The sequence below is a fragment of the Diorhabda sublineata genome, chromosome 5 (assembly GCF_026230105.1).
Source record: "Diorhabda sublineata isolate icDioSubl1.1 chromosome 5, icDioSubl1.1, whole genome shotgun sequence".
In the NCBI taxonomy this organism is placed as follows: Eukaryota; Metazoa; Arthropoda; class Insecta; order Coleoptera; family Chrysomelidae; genus Diorhabda; species Diorhabda sublineata.
This window is the reverse complement of record NC_079478.1, coordinates 16150233-16170315: the sequence shown is the minus strand read 5'-3', so window position 1 is coordinate 16170315 and position 20083 is coordinate 16150233. Positions and strand designations below refer to the sequence as shown.

The 20083-nt window shown below is 32.7% G+C and overlaps 1 protein-coding gene across 2 annotated transcripts in view; it reads right to left on the bottom strand.

Moving 5' to 3' along the window:
* The window catches only part of LOC130444015 (uncharacterized), a 102933-nt gene that overhangs the window by 13793 nt on the left and 69057 nt on the right, over positions 1 to 20083 (bottom strand). For both annotated transcript variants that reach the window (XM_056778971.1, XM_056778973.1), the window contains exons 2-4: positions 9782 to 9854; positions 5760 to 6483; positions 2811 to 2975 (exon numbers count right to left, since the gene is read on the bottom strand). In XM_056778971.1, coding sequence (XP_056634949.1) covers positions 2811 to 2975; positions 5760 to 6483; positions 9782 to 9854 — 962 coding nt within the window. The remainder of the gene's footprint in view (positions 1 to 2810; positions 2976 to 5759; positions 6484 to 9781; positions 9855 to 20083) is intronic.

Here is a 20083-nt window from a genome sequence, read left to right as displayed (position 1 = left end):
AGGGAAGACCTGTTAAATGTATCAACTTAGGGCAGAACAATTCATTAATAGGTATTTTATCGGGGCATTAGTACCTCAGTGGACACCTGAGTATGCTAGGCTACCAGAGAGTGGAGCCAATGTGAAGATCCTGTTACGTAGAGGACGAAACATCTATCCAGTTTGATATACTAGATCTTTGGCAGAGTCATCCCACATTATGAACTTTCTAAGACGAGTAAAATTAATAGATCGGCTGTAAACACTGAGGATACCAAATTTCACTGCAAAATTGGGTCGCAATATACCTAACAGCCTACCCACATACAATATTAATTTATCGTACCGTATTTTTTATCATATGCCATATATATTGTGAATTCTAATGATTTTTTCACTTTGTCGTTGGATTCGGCTGCAAAAAATCAACAAAATTTCAAGAAAATCCAGAAAATTATTATATAAATATAATAATAATGTGTTGTCAGTAGTTTTTGGATGGCAACCGAGTACCTATTTTGAGCCTTGTTAGAAGCTTTCCTATTTATGTGAGGCAAGCTTATACTTCTTCCAATTTCTCTATATTCTCTGTTAGTTTTGAGATATGGTAACACTGATGTGAATATGTCTAGTCTGACATTGCTATTATAGTTTGACATTTTTAATGATGAACGTTCTCAGAGCGTGTTGTCATACGAATGTTGTTTTTTGTTGTGAGTTGTATACAGATACTTGAAACATTTTCGTTGCAATTTTCGGTTCTCCACCGTGTTTCGATGGTTTTCCGAATTCAATCGTGGTCGCGCTTCGCTACAGGATGAATTTTGTGAAGGTCGTTCAAAATCCACTAATGAGCCAGAAAACATCAATGCGGTAAACTGATATTGCAAGTTTGCAATGTGAAATACCGTGAAATACCGTGATATTGAGGCAAACTTGGGTATCAGTTCCTCTCGCATACATTCAATATTGCACGAACATTTTGCTGTCAAAAAGATTTATTCCCGTTGGATACCGCATGATTTGATAATTGCTCATTAAGAAGCGCGAGTCAATTGGTGCAAATAAATATTGAAACAATTCAATCGCGATGATTCAAAAGACATATATAAGATCGTGATAGGCAATGAATCATGGATCTATGCATACGAGCCCGAAACTAAACAACAATCAACTGTATTGTTCTTTCAAGACGAGCCAAATCCACTTCGAAGCAAATGGTCGCCTGTTTTTTTTGGAATAATTGGACATTTCACCACCGTTCCATTAGAACAACGTAGAACTATCAATTCTGAATGGTACACCAACATAGATTTACCAGAAGTGTTAGAAAAAATCAGGGAAACCTATCGCAGAAGACGAACCAATCTCCGCCAAAACAATGCGAGCTCTCACACATCAGATCCAACAAAGATGTTTTTGAACAGTCAAAATATCAAATTTATGGGTCATTTACAAAACTTAAGTAGTAACTCTCGTATATCTAGTATTTTTTCGGTTAAGTCTTTCATAATCATTATTTTAATTTGTTCTTTATCCAGCAAAAACGTAATTTATACATCTAACTTTGAGTAGTATTGCTATTAAATATTTATATTTTTTTATATTCAACTTTAACTAAGTGGAACTCATTCTAAAACTAGGAACCAACATATTTTTCAAAAAAAGTTATACATTAATAATGTATGCATTAATTTTGGAGACCAGTAAAATAATAAATACATTAGATGATTTCTATTCGAATCGTGTCTATACATATTTATAGATATATAGATATTTATAACATTATAAATATACATAAGAAGCTTGCTAAAATTTATGGACTTGCAAATTTTCACGGACTTTTATCTTTTAACACCGTTTTTGTTTGTCAGAAATTGTTAAGAAGAAACGAGAAAAGACATATAAATTAATAATACTTGTCTTGTGGAAAGTTCAAGATTTAGAAAAGTTGTTATTCACTCCGAGGCCTGAGACTCATTATATTACTCTTTATTTGCTATAATTTGAAAATTAGTTAATTAACTAACTACCCATCCATATTTTTCCCTTTTATATCTTACTTCTAAGCTTTCCCAACCCAGAATGAAATTTTATTTTTCTAATCCTGCTCCAAAGAATCACAATAACTGCATTGTCTATGGAATTCCTGGAAGTTTAATATATTTGGTACTTTATCATTATTGAAAACTATGCAATAAAATACTTTCTGCACAAACTCTCGGTGTCAGTTCTGAAATCTTCTGACTGTTATCACTATGAAGAAAAGAACTTAATCAATTGTCATAGGAGAAACTAAACTCAATTCATGTTCATGAAACAAATGAAAAAAATCCAAATTAACTTTCGGTAACAGAAAAGTTATGTTTCAAGACAAAATAGGTGTTCCGCTTGTGGAGTTTATAAAAACCGGAACCATTGTTAATGCAGCTGTTTATTGACCTATCGATTAATTTCAATGGGACATTTTTGATCATTCGCCCAACAGTCTCGTCTAGCATCCTTTTTCCACAACTGAAGACGTGGCTAACAGGACAGAGCTTCCAAATCAACGATATTATTTTTGGATTGTAAAACTTGTACAAAGATATGATAAATGTTCCAATGCTGTTGGTTATTACGTTAAAAAGACTTCGATAGTTGATAAAAAACATCCTCGTAGTTACCCAAAGTGAATCTTGTTCTTATTTACCAATCTAAAATGCAGAATTAACATATCTACATGTTTATTAGCATTGTAGTTCTTATTGATGCATTTCATATCATTATGTTTATAAAGATAAAGAATTTTATTAAAATATACAGATATTAAAAATAGTTTCTTAACTTACCAATGAGTTCTTCTTCGCCAATATGATGATGGTTTTGATGCGATTTCAAGCCAGTCAATTCTCCAGATTTAATATCCCGATGCTTCACTTCAGTACCAGGTACAACCACGATTTCGTTCGGATGTGTGCTAATTTCATCCGAATCAGTATCCTCATCACTTTCAGCTAAACAATTTATAATACATAATTATGATAATACTCATGCGTTTTATCTTAGTTGTCATAATAATGTTCCAAAATAGGTATCTGATATTGTTTATAAATAAAAATGTTTCAATATTTTGTCAATAAATATCATTCCACAACGACCAATGAAAAGAACAAAAGCGCCAATAAAGTAAATAATTATTATATGGCAAGATTAGTAGTTAATCTATTTTAACACTTTGTACTTCTTAGAAAAGTCTTAAAACGCCAGATTTTAACACCGATTATTGTATTCACGAGCTACAAGTGCACTGATTTCATGTGCACACAGATCAAAATTCACTTCGGACGTCCTGTGGACTGCAGGGATGATGGGTACAGGGAATTGACCAATCAGATCCAATATTTCGAAGTGAATTGAAAAAAGCGACTGGCGCCGGGTAAAGTGAGTGGTTGGATTTCTCAGAAGTATTAACAGTAATCCTCATATTAGCTGAAAGTCATATATTAGGTCACTTAAAAGCGCAATAATTTTCACAATTGAACAGAGAAAACGATAAATGATTTGCAGTTGCTATAGCTCAAAGGTTCATTTGTTTCTTTCAGTAATAGAAACATATATATGACTACTGTTATAAAAAGAAGTTAATCAAAAAAACAAAATAAAAATTTGGAAAAATATATAAGTTAATTTAAAATTTACACAGGGTTAAAAATTCCGAGTTGCTTTTGTATATTTCATAATTCAAGAAAAATATTCTGTATTTATATTTAACCATTTACACGCTGTATGTAGTTGACTTGTTTCAGGAAATTAGTAAGATTTCAAATAATTAAATTCAAGAAACGTTTCTAAATATAAACAAAAAGGTGTGGTATTAAGAGGAAAAACCCAATGAAAATAATACCTATAATTTTATATGTACTAATTTTCACGTGTGTTGTGAAAGTTAGAATGGAATTGTTACACAGAGAAGGCTGCGATTGATATTTACCATTTCAGATTCATTTTCTAGTTAATGATACAATATTAATATATTAATAATGTTACATCCAAATCTCATACGTAATCATTATTGTGTCACTTATTTACACTGATAAGATTAACAATACATTACTAATAGCTTTTAAGTGGTTTTTAATAATTGAAAATATCATCGAGAGACTTGTATATTGTTTTATCCCCATGCATTGAGGTTGTAAGTTATTGGAACAACTATAGTATTTATATTTATATTTTTATATATGAGAGAATAATAAATTTTATTACAGAATCGAAATATTTCATAAAAGTTTCAAAAATGTACTAGAGCTAATACAAGTTTTAAGGGTTTTATTGGCTTGTTATAAACGTAAGCTGTACAAAACCAAAAAGGTTTGGAGTGGTCAAAAACTCAGTCTCTTAAAGATTACATAGCCGTATCAGAAGATCTGATGAATACCTCTTTGCCAATAAAAGCTATAAAACTTGTTTAATTCAGTTCAAAGAATATATTTTCGATTGAAAATACAATTTTGGGTTTTTCATATAGTAAGGAGATCCAAGTTGTGTGTTATTAACAGTTTAGCTACAACTTCCAAGGTGCAGTATGCAATCTATTGTGAATTGTAGTGTAATTAAGGAAAGTTTGGAACGGCTGCATAAACGTCAAAAAATCGGTCCATTAAAAGTGGTTTTAATACGGGGACAGAGGAGCCCTTAATGGTATCGAACCGAACCGGAACCCTTCTGTGGTATCAGCTACAGAACATTAGAAAAAGCATGAGACAGTCAAAGACATCCTGAGAAAATATAACCAGTTGATATCTGCTGAATGTACCATCTTAAATAAGAACAATCTACGAATACTAGCATGAGCCTTATCGGGGCATTGTCGCCTCAATGAACACCTGAAGATGCTAGACGTAACAAATAATGCAGTGTGAAGATTTTGTTATATAAAGGACGAAACCTCTATCCACATTCTTTCGAAGTATGAAACACTAAGGAACTCCAGAGCACTACACTTGGGAGTGTATAAAATAGAAGACATCCCACATTCTGGACTTTCTTAAAGGAGTGGAATTAACAGCTGTAAAAACTGGGTTACCTAGGAAGAAACGATATTGTAGTATAGAAAAGAAATTACATTTATTATATTTAGAAGAAACATAGATATATGAGGGAAATACACCAAATAAATTTTGGAAAGATGAAACTATTACAACTCGAAGACTACCTTTTTCAAATAATTCATCTACTGGTTTTAATTCACCAAAAGGAAAAGGGCGCAGATTGATAACAGTCCACGTCTGCAATTCAAACGGTTTTGTTAACGGTGGTTTATTGACTTTTAAATAAACTCGTTCCGGTAACTATAATGAATAATGCTGATGATTTAGAAGAATGGTTCGAACAAATGATAAATATTTTTCCCCAAAACTGTATAATAGTAATGGATAACGCAAGTTATCACTCGAGAGATAGGAGAGAGAGAGAAAATTTCCTACAATAAATTGGTTCGAAAAAGATTTACACAGTTGGCTAAATTCAAAGAATATTAAGTTTCATCCCAGTTATCTAACTATCGAACTAAGCCCAATTAAAGCGGTATAGGCACAAAGGGAGGAGTTTGAAGAAAAATTCTATTAAAATGAGTGATATTAAAAAGAAGAAGAGACAATATTACTGATAAAATGATCGATCCACTCATAGAATATTTATAGCAACAGTTCATCTTCGGATTCCGATTCTGATTTGTAAAAAGTGAAATAAACGTTAGTCTAAATGGGTGTATAATATACTGTAATATTAATATTTACCTTCCAAATCCTTGTGATTTTTTTTCGATAACCCCATTCCGATATGATTTCCTTTTAGACCGCTTGGATTACCTTCGAGTCCAAAAGTGGGAGGTAAATTGAGTTCATCTAAATCCTCTTCTATTTTTAAATTGTTATCTCTGTTTTGTTTCAAGAATAACTTATATAAATCCGAGCTATAAGTTCTCTCAATTTCATTTTGATGGCTTTCGAACCATTTCTTATACTTTTGCTTTTTAATATCGTTTTCGATATTCAAATTGGGATGGTAAGTATCGTTTCTATCAAGAAGATCCGGAAGTTCTTCGCTGAAGGTTTTATTTCCATTTTTATCGATGGTAAAAAGATTTTGCGGCAATTCTACCGTACTGCCATCCGTAATTTCACAATCTTCTGTTCTGATCGTATCACAACTTTGACAAGAACATTTGGTAATAATTTGCACTCGTTTTTGGAGAACTTTGGGCGCGTCTAAATTCTCAATCAACTTCAGATTTACGTGGTAACATTTAATTTCAGATGGTTGACAGCTATCGCAATACGGCCCGATGAACTCTCCCGGCTCTGCAGGTTGAGTTCTTGGTATGGAGTAACTATAACATGCACCAACACATACATTATTATCTATCGTTACTGATTCATAACCAGGTGCTGCTATAATTTGTTGGATCGGTGTTATTTGGCACCAAGAGTGTTTTTCAGGATAAAGGACTATATTGTGAACCTAAAGAACATAAAACAAACCATATAGACATGGAAATTTGCTATAAAATTTAATATTAAACTATAATTGGAACTGTACAGTTAGGAATAGTTCTTGTCTCTTTTATTAACATTAGATGTAATAGTCATTTGCGAATTCTTTAGAATTGTACTGATTCATAAGAAATTATTGGAAAATCGCTTTGGAAACAAAACTTAGATACAGAAAGTTAGACACAGAAACCATTTATAAAAAAGTTGAATTGTAAGCATTTTGTGATATACTCAATACCATCATGGTACTTACATTGTTGCCACATTTCTTATTTTTCTATAGAAATACCTAATGAATTTTTATTTCAAAATCACTTTTATTTTTAGAATAATGCATTAACACTGAATATTTTTTGTGTCGTTCCATAAACTTAATTTTAAAGTTATAATTGCATTATCAATATGATATTTTGAGAAAAATTTCATAACAAAACCTTCTGTGAGTATACTCTTCTTTTTCTTCTTCTATCTTTTCTATAGGCCATTCTACCTGTTTCTTTCTTTTGTTGTGCTTTTAAGTTATATTATCGCTTCATTTTTTCGGTATTTGTCTATTGTATAAAAGGTGAACCACGTCTTTTAATTTAACTCGGTCAAAGGCTTTTGTCAAGTCAATTAAATTGCTGCAAATTGGATCCTCAAATGTTTGAATGTTGACCAAAAGCGTGCAAGGGTAGAAGCATCGCGTTCGATCTGTGCTCGATTTGAAAACGATATAGACATCTTAAACCGAATTGTTACTATGGATGAGACTTGGGTACATTTCTACGAGCCAGAAACAAAGCAACAATCGTGTCCAAAAATCTGCTGAAAAAGTTCTTGCTTCAATTTTTCGGCAGATTGCCATGGAGTAATTATGATTGATTTTTTAGATAAGGGTAGAACAGTAACTGGAGATTACTATTCGACATTACTGACCACTCTAAGGGGAAAATTCGAAGAGAAAAGATGTTTTGTTTTTGCAGGACAACGCCATGCAAAAAATTCGTGATTTAGGGTTTGAATTACTAGAGCACCCTCCTTATTCACCAGATTTGGCTTCGTCCGACTATCATCTCTTTCCTCAAATGAAAAAAGTTTAAAAGATCGAAAATATCCTTCCAACGAGGAGGTAATAAAAGCTGTGGAGGTCTGGTTTGCAGTGCAAGAAGAAATATTTTTTTTAATAACAGGTTTAGAGACGTTGCAGGTTCGCTGTAATAAATGTATCCAATTAAGAGGAGAATATGTTGAGTAATAAAATATTTTGACATTGAAATTTTGTTTGGTTTGTAGGCTAACAATTTTTCAATATATCCTCGAACTGCGTCTGTACATGATCTTCCACTTCTAAAACCTTGTGGTTCGTCCTCTAAAGATATTCTTTGATTTACTAGTTGGATTAAAATTTTGGTTGTCATTTTTAGAGTAGTGTTTGGAAGGTTGATTCCTTTATAGTTTTCCGGCTCTTTTCTGTCACCTTTAAACAATGAAATTAGTATACTTGTTTTCTATTCTTTAGGTGCTTTGTTGTGTTTTAATATTTTGTTAATGAACAGTGCCAACTGCTCATTCATTGCTTTCCCACAATTTTTTAAAAGTTCATTTGCTATTCCATCACTGCCTGTAGCCTTTCGGTTTTTTAGTTTTCTCCGAGCTTCCTCCACTTCCTTTGTACTTATTCTGGTCTCTTCATCAGTTGGGATTTCTGGTGTGAGTTGGTTTTGTGAGTAAAATCTTTTTAAGTAGACTATCCACGTTTTTATTCCTATATGTTTTACTTCTATTATTTCTTTCATTTCTTGCCTATGGTCTCCACATTTCCTTTTGTAATCTGTAGAAGTCATTCTGGCGATCCTATGCGTCTCCTTGCGAATCCTCTTATAGTTCTCATATGAGGGTGGTGTTTTGTTTGTCATATATTCCAGGTACGCTTTTTTCTTTTCTTTACATTTTTCTTTTATTTCCCTACAGAACCGTAGCGTTTTCTTTTTGAGTTCTTTATTTTTATCCACTATTTTCTCGCCGAGAGATTCCTTTGCGGCTTTTATACTATTAGTTTTTATTTTTATCCAGCATTCCATCATCGTCCGTGATTCGATTGCTCTCGATTGCTTCCTTAAGTCTGCTTTCATAAAGGTACTTTGTTGAATCATCTTGTAGGCTTTCAACTCATATTTTTGTGATGTATTCTAATGGTGTGTTCTTATTGTAAATTGATTTGACCATTCTTATTTTTCCTATGATTAATTTCTGGTCACTCCCTACTTGTGCCGAAGTTACTGCTCTTACATCTAAATTTTGGACGGGTGTATTTCTCTATTAGTTAGTATATACATAATAGATCATTGATCTATGTCCTCTTGTGTTTTCAAAGGTATATTTGTACTGGTCTTTATGTGGGAAAAATGTATTATTCATGCGTAATTCATTTGTATTGCATAGATCTATTAAAAGGTCCCTATTTTCGTTCCTGACATCTTCGTTGAATCGTTGTTTTATTCTTGGGATGATGTCAGTGTTAGTATGGTAAAATTCGTTGGTGAAGAAGTTTAATTAAATCAGAACCGTAAGGATTTCTAAAAATTAGGAAGTAGAAAAAAACTGCCTCACAATTGTGTTGGTTAGCAAACTCTGGCTTTTCTGTGGGATTTGTTATCTCATATAATCCTGGTCATCTGACTACATTGTCTATTTGACACCTCTCTCTGATGACTTTACTCTTCTACCTATCAGCGAATATATGTATATTCTGTTATAATGATTAGAGTAATTCTATTTGCTACAAATATTTCTGATCTCATATACATTCTGTATTTTCTCTACTCGCAAGCAAGTTTTCGTTTTTCGATATTGGAAATGTCATGAATTTATGGGGAGTGGTGTTGTCACTTGATCTCTCAGGAACCCAGCCCTTGTAATTTGTCATATTCATAGTCAACATACCGTTTACACCACCACTGTACCAACACTCATACTCTCCCAAACCAACCAAGGTTAAAAAACTTTGGATTGGGGTATTTTGATTTGAATTATTATCTACCATTTCTTAAATTTACGCAACTAAGTAACACCACACATGTATTGTATAAGAGAAAAGAAGGAGAAAAGAATAGTGAGAATAGGAATGTTTTCGCTTAATAAGTAAAATGAAAGTGCCACTATCCAATTTTAGTTACGTTGATTGATTTTCAATTCCTTTAGTTGAATCTCAATATTATGAAACCTGAATAGAATTATATACCGATTGAATATAATAATAAATAATTTTTAATACTTAATGATACCTTGTGTTCTCTTTCTGAAGATATTTTCAAGAGACTTGCAAAAAACAATGTTAAAACTATCTGCGTGGCAGCCCTGGAACAAAAGGAGATTATTTCAAAATTAATATAAAAATGTGCGTACTACAAATATACAAGTCATTCTTGAATCTTAAATCAATCAAGTCTCTGGAGCAATTACTTTGAACTACAAATCCAAATCGGCATAAAAATAATATGACATAAACCGCTATCCTTAAAGTTCTTGAAAAATTAATTACGGTAGACTACGCGGAAGCATGACTTTCAAAAAAAAATACTGCTGGAAAGAGATCTGTGAATTATCCATCTCTAAATTAGAAATATAATTTTGAAATCTCCTTTGGGCAACGTTGCCATCTATTTCAAAGCATCAATTATTATTTGTGTATTCACTGTAAATTATTTTTTATTCTAAGTGACAAGTTGAAATTCATTAATTTTCTGTACAAGAGAAACGGGAAAAATTGATGAGAAAATTACGCAGGCCTTTTAGGCTCATAGTGATTCCTTTCCCTATTTTTTGCTTTCGTTTTCCAGTCCTGAATTCGTTTCTCCCTCTCTTAGATCTTTCATCACTTCTGTATACAATTTTTCCTTGATCTTCATTTTTCTTCTTCCCCCTTGTTCCATGTCCATCATTTTTTTATTGCTTGAAAACCTGGCTTTCTCTGTATATAACCCAGCCACTCTATTTTTTTTTGGATCTTTTTGCTTAGTTCTGCTTCTCCAAATATATTCCTTATTTAATTATTTATTCTCTTCAACTATAAATCTTCTCCCCCTTTTCCCCTTTTATCGCCTAGTATCCTTCCAAGTATTTTTCTTTCCCACATATCTAATTTCTCTTCCTTTGCTTTGTCAAGAATCCACGTTTCGCCTCTGTAGCTTACTGTTGCTCTTATTATTGTTTTGTATAGATGTAGCTTCGCCTTTCTGGAAATTTTTTCGGATCTTATTATCGCGTTCAGCGATCCCAACTGTTTACTTCCCCTCGTCATCTTCGCTTCCAGATTTTCTTCCTCATCCACCGTCAACCTTGATAACCACTCCAAGATATATGGAACTTTGAACTTTTCTAAGCTCATTGCATTTTTTTCAGTCAGTTGTATTGACAAACTTCTCATTGCTCTTTTCCTCTGTGGTGTTGTCATTATCATGATAGTCGTTTTCAATATGTTATTCAATATATTTAAATTAAAAAAATCAACTTCTGGCAAGGTTAGCGCGGTTGCAACGATATCCACAGTTTTTTGCATATTGCAAATTTTTTATTAAAAAAATCTATCTTCATAAATCTGGCTTTGGAGCACTTTTTAATTAGACAATCTTTAGTATAAAGAAATTGCTAGATGATTTGCTCGGTTGCAAGTATCTGTAAAATGGATCGAAAGTTGCTAAGACAAATTTCCGTTAGGTTTGTCAGTTGCAACGCTGCTTATTTCGGAGCAAGTTGACATAATTTCGTCTAATTTACTAACGAAATACATAAAAATTACATTTTCATACTATTTTTGGATACTTGATTGTTCAATTCAATGTTCATTCTTTTCATATTTCAGTGTTTTTAGAGACAGTTTCTGATACTCAACTGTATATTTTTTTCAGATCTCAACTATTTTATTGTGATCAGTTATGCGTAATAATTTTCTATAAGTAACAAAAGAGAAAAGACTACATGTTTTATTCAATTATGGAAGCGCAATAAATGATCTGTGTGTTTTGTAAGGAAAAAATTATAATAAATTGACTAAATTTAAACCTCAGATTTTATCAAAAAGCTATTAGGTATTGAGCGTTAGAAAATATCTGAGACATAAATATAGTAATATTATTTTACCTGATGAAATAAACCAGTGTTTTTCAATCTTTTTGATTTCGCGACCCCTTTACAAGTTGAAAAATTCTGGCGACCCCCTTGTGTCATAGAAAGACTAAGAAATAATTTAATAAAAAGACTACGTTAATGATTTTTTTCTATTTTGATACATTTATTTATTTATATTCATATCTACTCTACAAGCCGCGAGAGTCGAAAGTAGGTACAAGGTAAGTTGGTAAAGCTACGCGCTAGCGACTTAATTTGAATGCCAACTCACGCGCCGCCGCCCGCAATGTTTTTTTGGTTTCAACTCTCATCTCACTCAGTTAAGCGCAGTCAGCGCTAAGTACGGACGTCATTCATTGTTTTTTCGCTCGTTCCGCACGTTTATAAAATGGATAAGTTTCTCAAGAGATCGCAACGTTCAACATCTGGTACGAGTGTCAATAGCGGTTGTGGTAAATCAATCCCGAAAAAATTATGATGACAGTTATTTGAAATACGGGTTCACAGTCATAAACCATAAACCTCAATGTGTAATTTGCGGCGATGTTTTATCACGTGAGAGTATGAAACCGTCAAAGCTTATAAGGCATATAAGCCGTTGGATTTTTTTGAACGAAAGCTCTTAGTCAACAGCAAAATACTATGATTCAGATAATAAAATAGTGTTTTCCCAATTGTTGCTGGTGTAGTTTTTCTAATTTTTGCTGTTTTTATTGTTGATGTTTTATAATGTTTATTTCTTTGTTGTTTGCTTAAAACTTTTTATTATACTTAATTTTGGTGTGCAAAGGTTCCGCGTGCTTAATTTTTATTGACTATTCACTTCTAGGTTGTTTTGTTTATTTTCAGGCATCCAGTGTCAAGGAGCCAGCCTTATTAGCTAGCTACAAAGTGGCGTATCGAATTGTTAAAGCAGGGAAACCACATACAATTGCCGAAAATCTTATTTTGCCAGCAGCTTTTGATATGGTTGAAATTATGATCAATAAGCAAGAGGCAAACAAGTTGAAAAACATACCACTTTCTGATAATACAATTTCACGCAGAATAAATGCTATGGCCAATGATATTCAAGAACAAGTAATCGAAAAATTAAAGTACAGGAAACATTTTGCTATGCAGTTTGACGAATCTACAGATGTTTCAGATTGTGCTCAGTTTGTAGTATTTGTGCGCTTTGAAACAGACGATAGTATCATGGAAGAAATCTTATTTTGCAAAGAACTTCCTGCAAACACGTCTGGTCAGTGTTTGTACGATATGTTTTTAGAAAACACTTGCGACTACGATATTGATTGGAAAACATGTATCGCTATTTGTAGCGATGGCGCTAAAGCTATGACTGGCAAAAATAGCGGACTCCTTGCGAAATTAAAATCGATAATGCCAAACATATCCTGGACTCACTGTTTTCTTCATCGACAGGCTCTAGCTGCTAAGGTAGGTAGTACCTTCTGATTTAAATGACGTGCTCAAGGAGGTAATAAGAATTGTGAATTCTATCAAAGGAAAAGCCTTGCAAATCCGGCTATTTAGAATCGTTTGTGAAGATATGGGCTCGCTTCATCAAAATCTCCTTTACCACACAGAGGCCAGGTCGATATCCAAAGGAAAGGTATTGATAAGAGTTCTAGAACTGAGAGCTGAATTATTAATGTATTTGACTCATGAAATTAGCATTTGTGGCAGATCTTTTTAACCACCTTAATAATTTGAGCAAGCACCTCCAAGGTCGAGAAAAAAATATTTCAACAGCTAAAGATAAAGTCAAAGCATTTCGTGCAAAACTTCGTTTATGGTCATCCTCTCTTCAAAACAATATATTTGACTCTTTTCCATGTGTTCAGAAGATTGTTGAAGATAACGCATCAAACCAAAGTCTTGTAGTAAGGGCTCACATTCCTTGCCTAATACAGAGCTTGCTTAATTTACAAGAGAAAACTTTCGACATACTTTCCAGACTTGCACTCTAAATCTGACAATGGGCGTAGATGGATTTTCAACCCTTTTTTGGACAAGTCAATGGATCTGGCTGATGTCACCACAAATATGAAAGAATCTCTTCTAGATTTAGCTGCTGATGGCATGCTTAAAATGGAATTTTATTCCCAACATGTTGACGTGCTTTGGATGAAAAGAAAACACGAATATCCAGAGCTAGCAAAGGAAGCTCTAAAACTATTAGTGCCATTCGCCACTTCATACTTGTGTAAGCTGACGTTTTCTGCAATGGTAAACATTAAGACTAAAAAGAGAAATAGACTGCAATTAGAAAAATTTGATTATTAACGTTTATTAACGTTTCAAAAATAACACCACGATTTGATAAACTTTTGTAAAATAAACAAGCCCATTCTTTTCATTAAAATTGTGTTCTTATTGTATTCCTTGCCTATTTCTTTCAGTCGGCGACCCCCCGACTAAGGCTTCGCGACTCCCTAGGGGTGTGTGTGAATATTTAGGAATTAAAATATAGGATTACCACAGAGATAAGAAGAATTGAGCAGTCAGGGATGTTGCAAAATGTATTGCAAAGTTTTAAAAATCGCATGGCCTGTTGTATTAAAGCATTTGGTGTAATCGTCTTAATTGTATGTTTTCTAAAAGTCGTAATTTTTCTACTTCACAAATGTGGATCTACTTCTCACATGACACAAACATTGTGTGTGTTTGTCTCCAGTTGTTGTAAGTTTTCTGCACCATGATTTGTATAAATATTTTACTGCACCAGTTTCGTTAAACTTTTACTAACTTACTGACATTAGACCTTGTTACGAGATTGGTATTAATACAAAAATTATTAAAGAATATTCAAAATAAACGAGTTTATTCAATCATAGCCATCATAATGTACAATATTTATTGTAAATACTGTAGTACTGTAGTAGATACTGTATATGTAGCTATAGTAACAAGATTCATTATTTTTCCGGAAAAGGAATGATCTGACAAGACCCTTGCGATAAAAAATTTATAAAAATCATATAAAACTCACTCTGTATAGGTAGAGGAAAAATTCGAATTTCGAGGTTTTTTTGGTTTTCTCGAATATAGTGAGAGGTCGATAACAAATTAATTTCTTCAAAAACTCGAAAGTTAGAACAAATAAATCAGAAGTGACTACTGTGCCACAATACGTGAACAAAAGGAACATTCAAAATGTTTGAAGAAAAACGTAACAAGCCGAACGGCATGTTACATATGAAAATAAAATTATTTCTAGTGTTTTGGACTATTTATCTCTTAGAGAAAATAGTCCACATTCAATTAGTCAAGCTAAATTAAATGATCTCAATAGAGATTATCAAGCAAGAACTTCTTGGATCGCGCTTACTACAGAATTTGTTAACACCAGATACAGAAGTGAGTTTAACCAGAAATAAAAGTAGGGTTAACTCATAAGTTTTCAAAAGAGTAGGGAATTATGCAGATAAACCGGGACCTTTAAAAGCGATTAATCAAAACTTTAATAAAAAAGAATGGTGTTTATTCGTATTTATAAATAGAATATGAAAGCTGTTTTCTTGCACTACGTTGATAAGAAACCGACTATACCAATAGGATATGCAATAAATGTAAAGAAAGTAAGTTTTGAATTAATAAAGTATGAATAAATTCAATGTAAACAGCGGCGACTTCAAAATCATCTGTTTATTATTAGGTTTAAAAGGTAGATTTACCAAATACTCTTGTTTCGTTTGTTTATAGGACATCAAAACCAGATAGTAACATGTAAAAAAACGAGTATACTTGGACAAAATGGACATCAAATATGAGTCGTTGGTAGATATAAAAACATTATTCTACCCCTTTACACAATAAACTGGAGGTTATGAAAATGCTCTTATTGAGTGGCATCTCCGATATGCCCTTCTCTTCTGGGGTACGTGCGGTGCAACGCAATTTGAGCGAATCTTCAAACTACAAAAGAGAGCTGCTAGATATTTACTGAGACTAAACAGCAGGGCTCACTGCAGGGGCTTCTTAAAAGATTAAAAATTCTGACCCTTATTCATCTTTGAATCTGTTTGCCTAATTCGTAAGCACGCTTCTTCAAGGTCGTTGCACGACTATCCACATAGGAAAACAGTGCACAACTATTACCTACCTACTCCACGTTCAGAATTAATTAAGGGCTCAATATTTTAGAATGGAAAAAAATGCGCAATTATTTGCCAATTGAAATCAAAACGATATCATCTTTTCGGGCATTTTGCAATAATTTGAGGGCATATTTATTAGAAAGTACCTTCTACTCTGTAAACGACTTCTAATAATATTTAATATCGACATTCTGCATAATTGTTTAATTTTGCTATGGACTTAGATACTAATAATTACCTCTTACCATTACCTATAATTTTGTTACTCATTGTGGTTTTCTTCTGTATATTGAAATTTTATTGTATTTGTATCTTTTAGTCATTTTTATGATTGTTTTTTGGTTTTCATAAGCGTTTGTCTACAAATTGTAACAAATTTTTGACAATAAAGCATTTCTCTCTCTTTTTTTTTAATCAGTGATGCATTCTCGTATTTGCTAACATATTTCCACATATTGCAGACGAAAAACTACATGAGGGAATATTTGTTATATTTGTTGGCCACCAGATCCGTAAAGTTAGAAAAAATCCTCACTTTTTGTTAATGAATAAACTACTTGGAAGTCATTCATAAATGTCATCGAACAGTTTTTGTAAAATAAAAAAAAAGAAATTATATAGATCTTGTGGTTATTAGGAATGAAAATGTAATTGAAGATACATTTCCTATATTCGAAATTTTCTCTGGAAACTTATGAAGTAGGAATGATGAATAGGGGCAGCGTTTTCATGGAGATTCAAAGATTCTTGAAGAAGAGTCATTAGAGATTATTGGATGAAGATTACTTAAATTACAGGGGATTACAGTTGATATAAGAAACTGATACGTGAAACTATATAAATAAAGCTAATTATGTTATATTTAATTATTTAAGTTTTATAAATGAGAAAGTTTTTCTAAGCCTTTACATATCAATTATTCTTTATGATCAACTATTTCCTAAAAAAAGAATAATTAACCTTTTCACTGCTAGTATTACTTTATCAATAATTTCTGATATCCATTAGAGTGTGTTTATGAGACTATTTTGTTCAGTTGCAACAGTCAAATGTTGAAAATCTACTATAGGTATGGTCCGCAAGCATAGAACATTCGTCTAGACCTACTAAAATGGGGGAAAGCCGAGAAAGCTTCACTGGCCCGACTATAGAAGGGCGTCGCAGTGAAAAGGTTAATATCTTTCAGCAGAATTTATTAGAGATTCAACATTCTAAAACGAATATGACGAAAACCTTTATCGTTATTGTAGTGAACTCTACTTGAGTTGTTGTTGAGCAAACACTAAATTGTATATTATTTATTCGTTACATAATAGTCGCAGATTCTCCGCGCTAACTTGAAGAGACACCGAGAAACTAAGATATGTACATTTTATTAAAGTTATTCGTTCCCTTTTCTTCTGTGACATATTAAGATCTTTACGGTTCTCTAAATCCAAATAATATTACTAACCTACTACTACTCTAGAAGGTCAGCTTAGAGACGGTCATTCATTCACAAAGCTCCTTGTTAGACCTATCACTGAGGACTGTACGTTTAATATACTGGCTCAGTTATATAGAACGTCCTCAGCAGATTTCCCTCAGATTAATAGAATAAAACATGATTCCTTTATAAACCTCTGATAAGGTTCCTTTTGAGCTCGAAATACGCTGTTTACAGACTAACAACAGTGTGGACAATTTCCTTGTCTTCCTTTATAATGTCGCAGGGACATTTCTTCATTTGTCTGTTGAATACCTCCACCATAACCTAGAGTTGTACTTCACTACTAAAGTTTTTACAGTTCTAAGACAAGCTTTAGCTCAACGAGTGGCATGGACGCTGCTTCTTTGGTAATTTTGGTATTTAAAGCACTCACAATCCGATACTAGAGTTTATCCCAGTATTGATTACCTTTAGCACTTTTAGCTATCTGATCTTCTCTGTCTTTTTATTTCATTCAAAAAGTGGTGTATTATCGTAATTTTTGATTGGAAGCTTGTGGTGTCCTTAGTAAGTTACTGGGTCCACATGTTTTCTAATGTTCCCTAGCTCATATAGTTTTTCAAATTTGTTGTTAAACTAAACTAAACTAACTTCCTATAGTATGTACTATATGTATGATTTTGATAGTTTTTAATCTGTATATTACGAATTTTGTAGTGGCGATAAGCTGAGTGGAACTTCAATTGAAACGGTGGAAAGATTTCTTGTGACTCTCGTGACCCTTTTTCCTATGCTTCTGATTTCAACTACGCTTATATGCAAGCATAAATTATTTTGAATTTAGCTTCCCAGTTGTTAGCAAACATTCTTCCACATATCCTTAACGAAATGGTAGAGTTTTTGTGTGGTATTTCTTACGTGGAGGTGGAGGTGCTAATTTTTAAGACAGTGTTTGTTTCTCGACTGTCAGCCCCTTTTTTTACATAATAATAATCAATATTTTTTTCTAGAGGCATGAAACCAACCAATTTAGCAGAGAGATATATATACAATTCTTTAATAAACAAAATATAATACTTAAAAATTGAAAATTGCCGCTAAAAAATCAATGACTTGAAAATTAGTACAACTACCTATGTGTTCAATTTCAATTTCAACATTGTCATTTCAATTACATAATTCATTACATTGTAAGTAATTGTCTTCATAAAACTCTACTTTCTTGTTAATCTATATACTGTTTTGCATAAAAACGGGTATAGAAAAAATATTTTGCGTAACACGATCCAAAAGTAATTTTACGGGTGTGAAAGTTTCTAAAATATAACTTTTGAAACTTGTTAGGAAAAATAACTATTTCAGTTTCTATTATCATATTACTTACTATATTTTTTAACTAATTTCTTAATATTTCTTTAGTAAATCAATTCTTTCCTTTTCGAACCAGTTTCTCAATATTAATTTGAGAATCCGTCCCTGTACTCGTGTTTGTCGGCCTCAAAACACGGAAAGAAAAACGACAATATCTAAATCCAGTGTTAAAGTTGCGCGGCTGTTCTAATTGAAATACCTGCAGTTATATTATGCCCACCGGACCCACCAATTAACTTACGTGACAGTACTAATTAACATCAAATACGAAATAAGCCTGCCTCGGGTCGAACACAACTACAGGGTGTTGTAATCAGAACTTTCGAATAGATACGTGAAATTAACGGATATAATGTGAAACTAAATGAATGATTATTTCATCGGGTTATATTGGTTAGATACTGGAGAATGAAACTTCTAGAGTATTAGAATTTGAAGAACGTGCAAAGTCAATTCTCATGTAAATTTTATAAAAAAATTAATTATTATACACTTGAAGGAGTAACGTTTGTTCATATTCAAAAAATCTCGTTTAAGTAATGTAACTACAAAGGATTCATTATAAAACTTGTATTGATAATAAAGATTAGGTTATATTCGATTTCAGTCCGCTAAAATGGTAGCACTGATTCAATTCAAAATCAGCGCGTCGTTGCCAGATGTCTTCATTCGGACAGTAGTTAAGTGCTATTTTATAAGAGAAGTTTAAGCCTGAAACGTCAGTTTGAACTACATATATTGACTTCACGTTTTATAGATAGCGCTTATCTACAATCTTCGGTTTAAACGTTACAGTTGGTAGAGTGTTTGGTAGCTGAAAAAAAAAATATGAGTTCAAGTTCATTTCAAGTTTATACTTAATCCATATTTAAAAATTAGTTCAATTCCCAGTTGTAAAATTGTGAAATAAACAATCGGATTCGGGCGACATCAGACCGGGATAGCCGCTTTATAGTATCTACAAATTTGTTAAATCGACTTTTGGCTCTTGTTCAGGTGCAACAGTGGCCATAGTGTAAGTAACACTTTCAAAAATTCAATAAAGCTGCGAATTAACTTTGGTTCAACATTCTGACAATTTCTATAACTCCTAGTGGAAACTACAATTAGTCTATCTGGTAATAAGCGTTTGTTATGACTGAAACAAAGCACTTGCGCTTCCGCGAATAATCACCTTCATGTTATAATATTAAATTATATCCAATCTACTTCTTAATCCAAATGGACTGTTTATTAATGTTGAATGGCAATACTCGTAGACGTTTCATTCGACAAACTTCATTATCATGGCGCACATTAAATTGTTTGGCCATTACATTACAGTGCACTATCATTTGGTTACCTTGATTTCGCACTGAAACGATGATGATATCCTTGATGTCATACTCAATCATCTTGTTGAGAACATAGTAAAGTGCAGCAACGACGGCGCGCAGCAGCTTGGAACATTTGTAAGATGTAAATCTAAATGGGTCTAAGGATAGAGTTGTACAGTAGAGTCCTGTTATCTATGGACAGTTTTGATTTACAGCCAATACATATGATTTAATTTTAGT